Source organism: Fulmarus glacialis, unplaced genomic scaffold (assembly GCF_000690835.1).
Source record: "Fulmarus glacialis isolate BGI_N327 unplaced genomic scaffold, ASM69083v1 scaffold6616, whole genome shotgun sequence".
Classification (NCBI taxonomy): Eukaryota; Metazoa; Chordata; class Aves; order Procellariiformes; family Procellariidae; genus Fulmarus; species Fulmarus glacialis.
In genome coordinates this window covers 1,228-6,359 of record NW_009219924.1, presented here as the reverse complement: position 1 = coordinate 6,359, position 5,132 = coordinate 1,228, and the positions used below count along the sequence as shown (strand labels likewise).

Sequence of the window (5,132 nt, the reverse complement as noted above, 5' to 3'; positions counted from 1 at the left end):
AAGTGCGGGAAATCGGCAGTCCCGGCAGGTGTAAACTCGGGTTTCGCCATGTGACAAGCTCTTGGTCAAAAAAAGAACAGTAGCACTGTACTACACTTCCTCACCTTTGCCTCTTTTGTCCGTGTTTGTCTCTTTGTACAGCAAAAAGTGACGGTGGAAGTGCTGGATCGCTTGGAACACCTCGCCTTGGTGGATTTCCGCGACGCAGAGGGCGTAGAGCGGCTGCAGAAAGCGATCCAGTTTGCTGATCAGCTTCATGAAGTAAACACCGATGGAGTGGAACCGATGGATTCGGTCCTGGAGGACAGGTAATGAATCACAGCAGCCTCCTTTCAGCTGTTAATGTATCAAACTGTTAGCTTTTATAACTTTTTTTCCCCTGGGAATCTCCCCGGTTACGCATTTGGCCTCTTTGCTTACAGAAAAGTCTTACTGTGGCTTTGCGTGGAAGGAAGATGTCACTGGCTCCCGTGACATTTATGTGTAAGCACAGCAAAGACGTACTCCAGCTCCTTTGTGTATCTTGCTTGTCGTGAGTGATCTGCACGTGCTGCTCCCCAAGTATGTCAGTGGCGTTCTTAGTTGCTTCAAAATGTTCCAGTACTTGTCTTGCCACTTACTTAAGACCAAAACCAGGTTTAGAGATAAGCCGCACTTCATATTTCATATTCATAGAATGGCTTAACGACAGGCTAGTAATCTTTGTTCTTCAGGTGTCTGTATCTCAGAGAAGATGACGTTACAGAAGGCAACTGCACGAACGAGCTGCTGAAAAACGCCAGAGAGAAAGTAGAGGAATATTTTGTAGCCCCACCAGGTATTGTCTTGCTTATGAAAACCTCTTAATTTTGCTTGAATTAACCTAAGGAACGTCACCTGCCATAACTGCATTTACTTTCAGAAATACTAGCTAGTAATAAGGAAGTACTAAAATAAATAACTGAAGCCATCTGAAAAAAACACTGCAATCTATTAGTCCAAAAGCAGCGCAGAAGCTAACCTTACTCTAAAGTTACTGCACATGTTGAGTGATTATTTACACAGGTCAGACAGAACTTACTTTCCTTACTGGTGCAGGAAAGTACATAGAATAAACTGGAGAAGCACTTTTCCACTAAGCCGTACTCCCCAGAAGGTAACTTACAGCTAGCTGGTCTCACACAACTTCCGTTTTGTTTTCTATCAGGTAACATCCCTTTACCAAAGCTAGAGGAACGAGAGACTTTTCTGCAGGGCTCTTAGCGAAAGCCCGGAACCCAAACGCCATTTTGGTACTTTATTTGGGAAAACTAAGGTTTGTGCAGTCACAGCTGAGGAACCCTGGCATGCATTTTGATCAAAAGAAGAGCACGTGCAAGACAATTTATGGAAGGAGGAAGGTGTAAGAAGCTTAGTAAGGCTACTGAAATATTCAACGTTTATGAAGCTGGAAGGCAGCATGACAGATAACCTTAGTGCTTTTATTTAGCAAAGTGAATTTGATGTTACTCTTTAAGATACTGAATGGCTTAAAGGCTTTAAAGAGAACATTAAAAGGTGATGATTAAAAAACCCAGAACACTGTTTTTCCTCAAGTTTGTCAGGAAAATGAGAGGTTACGGAAGAGTACGTAACATTTCTGAGTATCTCTGTGACGTACGGACAGAACTCAGATTTTCATTATGGAAGAAAAGGCACTTTGAGAAGATGATTCACTGAAATATTTTGCTTCTATCGAGTATTTCCATTTTATCTCTGTGCTCCATGTCTGTGTGCGTTACCTTCTATTTCCCACTTTGTATTTTTATTCTCACAAATTAAATACTAGGAGTTGTACATTTCAGAACTTTTCATACACAGAAATAGCTGCTCTAAAATTAAAAATCTTTGCCATAAATATTTCTGTACACCAGATGTGTATCTCTAGTGATACTAGCGATGTTTCCTAGATTAAACCATTTTTCTGTTTCAAAAAAAACATTGCAGTTGTTTGTGTTACTTAAAATATCCCGTGTGGCTAAGTTTGTTGTAAATAAAAAATGTAATTACTTGTGAACTTGGCATTTTTGTTCTGTTGGCACAGTGAACTAAATATGCACTATAACCGTTATTTTTTTGTTGGAACAGGTTTTAGAAATACAAGTACCCCAGTACCCTTTAGTGTTGCAGAGAGACATTGCTAGCAGGAAGCTAGCAACAGCTTTATTAGAAGCAGCAGTAACTTTTCTTCCTGGATGGTACCCCATCCACATACAGATTTAAGAATCCAGAATTATTTATTCCAGTTTTCATGATCTTTTCCAGTGCACAGAGTTGCATCCTGAGCCACAGTGGAATTTTCTTCAGAAGGGCTAGAAAAGACCCCTGAAGTTACTGCAGTCGGATATTACTAACCAGCAGCTCTGAGTCTGCTCTCGCGGCTCTTGGGAGCCTGGCAGGAGAAGGCAAGCAGGCTCCCCCATGACTGCAGGCGCGTGCTTCCCTCGGGGCCGAAGCTCGCCTCACGAGATCGTAGCTTGATGTCATCCAGTCACACAGTGTCACGTTCTGTATCTTTTTGCAGAGGAAAGCCATTACTCCTGTTCCGTCTTTCTGTACGTCTGCATAATAAACACCACCAGCTTGGCGTGGTGTCCCTTCAGGTCCTGCCAGCTGTCTGCTGGAGGAAGCCTGGGCGTGGCCATGATAACTATTTCTCCTATGAACTGCATCTTCCACATCCTTGCAAATGAGGTAATATAAATTAGAGATACACGTGTGCCGTGTGTTGTTTCTTAACATCTCAGAAGTCCACCAAGCATATTGGAAGTATCATAATTTGAAAAACACTGAAAAAAATAAGGAGTGTGAACAGTACTGCTACTAGGTTGAGCCGTTAGTGGCTTGCTTGTAATACCGTGTGTACAAACCGCTTTGACAAGCTCCCTCTCGGGCCGTTCATTATGTGCCACGTATTTAATGGAAAACCTAGGCTGAGTGAAAAGGACTACAGCTGCCTTTGCTGGTGTAAGAAATCACAGCCATTGGGTAGGATCCGCCTTCATCACTACCCTCAAAGGTTGCATGTTTGGTAAGCTTTGAACTGTTTTTTTTCTGGAACTGATTTTTTTTTCATCTTTCTCTGGCAGGAAGTGAGAGCAAACTCTTGTCCCACTCTTATTTGTGCAGTTACTTCATTATTTGTTTAAGCTTCCATAATACACGCACATACACATATATACATACGCATGAAATGTAATTATTACGATACTTGAATTCTTTCAAGGGTGTTGAATTAAAGTTTCTATTTAACCCCACTGATCCAATTCTCTGCAAAGCTGTAACACTGTATTAGTGCTTTAGTCTCAGGCTTTTCGGGACTCGGAACCTGCAAATGCTAAAGTTTTACAAATATACAAGCTCAGCCTAAAAGTCATTTATGATGCATTATATAAATCGCGACAAGGAAAGACCTCAGGTCACAGCATACAACAAGCATGTAGCAGAGCATTCCCAGTTTGAGAAATCCCCACTTGTTCTATCGATTTCAGCAGCCGCCTCTGACCATCAGAGAGAATGGGGACAAAGTTATTTACATGGAAAACGGAAGAGGAATTTGAGAGTAGACTGCATGGCCGCAGGAGCTTCCAACCCAACACAACATCAAGTAACTATTTAAAAGCAACAACCAAACCAACAATTGGGACAAAGATGATCCCACATTCCCAATGCAGCACAGGCTAAGCTTAAAACCGCCAGTTCGCTGCTGCTCCCTTACCCACATACTCCAGTGAGAGAACAGACTGCCTGGTGCTTGTTCCCTGCAGCCCAAACTGCATTGAAAGTGGAAAACACACATTTCCTTAATGAAGGGGTTTGTTGCAACTTCACCACTAATAAGGGAATTACAGCCCTGACTCAGACACCTGCAACCACCAAAACAGAAACCCCAGCAAGGGCCAGAGGAGCTGCCTGTGGGGCAGAATACGTCAGTGCCTCAGCCTGCCCTGGGCGCATCTAATGCGGTGGGTGCTGCGCCCCACGGGATGGCGCAAAGCCCCGCTGGGCCCCGGCTGCACCCCGGGGGGGGGTAAGGTGCTGGTTCACCTGCCTTCACCGCAGGGCCTCGACGCGCATGTGGCTCCGGATCTGGGTCAGGTCTTTACAGTATTCTGCCACAATGCAATTTATGAACCCTGGCAAGTGAACAAATATAGCTAAGGACTCGTGTAATAAAATCGCTACCTGTAAATTCCTTGTAACTGCAGTGAGGCAAACTTAATGTATATTTGTGAAACAACTCATCTTTTCCCAGAGGTTAATAGGTATGGCAAAAAGAAAAAAAAAAAAGTTTGGTTAAAAAGAACAACAAAAGGAGGCCAGATTCTGAGATGATGTAAATGTATCTAGTTTCCCTGGAGACCATGGAGATAACTTGACTTACACCTGCTAAGGTTTTTCCACTACTATGCAGATCTGTAACATAAAACATTGGATTAGAAGTCTTAGCATATAGATTCCAGGTTTACAAAGAAAATTTCAAGGTGGAGATTTCTTCAGTTTTATGGAAAAAAGAAAATGGAAGTTGTTTTATTGCTAATAATGATTATTTTATGTTTTGATAGTAACTAGGAGCCCTAGGAAAAATCTCTATTAGATAGAGTGATACGGTATGCAACACAGAGCAAAAAAAGGCTTCAACTGAAAAGTGCTTACAATCTAACCTCCATCTGCAAGAGGAATCTCATGATATGCCTTATCCATTACCCAATTTTCTTCGGCATCTCCTCTACTCCAGCTATCATCTCCTATGTGTATTTGTTCTGCCTTCCCCTGCAGCTCTGTCCTGAGGGAAACTATACTTTTATATTCTTGATTAACAAGTAAGGCTCTAATGTTTCTCTTTAAAGCCGTCTATCTCAGGCTTTAATGTTTCTCGTTAACGATGTATCTCACCCACACTGACATTTCCTGCAGTCGTCATCACATCTGTTCCTTCAGCTAACCATTTCTTAATAAATGCACAGAAATTTGCCTGCAGCTACCAAACACAACCACCTCCTCAGAGACACATGGGTGTTTCTGAGGTTCATCGTGAGCACTGGGAAGATTGTTAAATGGTTCAGTTCTGTCAGCACAAAACTGCCTGGTACTCAATGAACCATTGCTAGTGC

General features: G+C 42.5%; 1 protein-coding gene across 1 annotated transcript; it reads left to right on the top strand.

Annotated features, from left to right (window-relative positions):
• Positions 1-141: 141 nt before the first annotated feature.
• Positions 142-1,242, top strand: GATC (glutamyl-tRNA(Gln) amidotransferase, subunit C; the record flags this gene model as incomplete). The annotated part of the gene is made up of 3 exons (XM_009580555.1): positions 142-308; positions 714-817; positions 1,187-1,242. Coding segments are annotated over 3 exons (327 nt in total), but the record flags the coding sequence as incomplete, so codon positions are not given.
• Between the last annotated feature and the right edge of the window lie 3,890 nt (positions 1,243-5,132).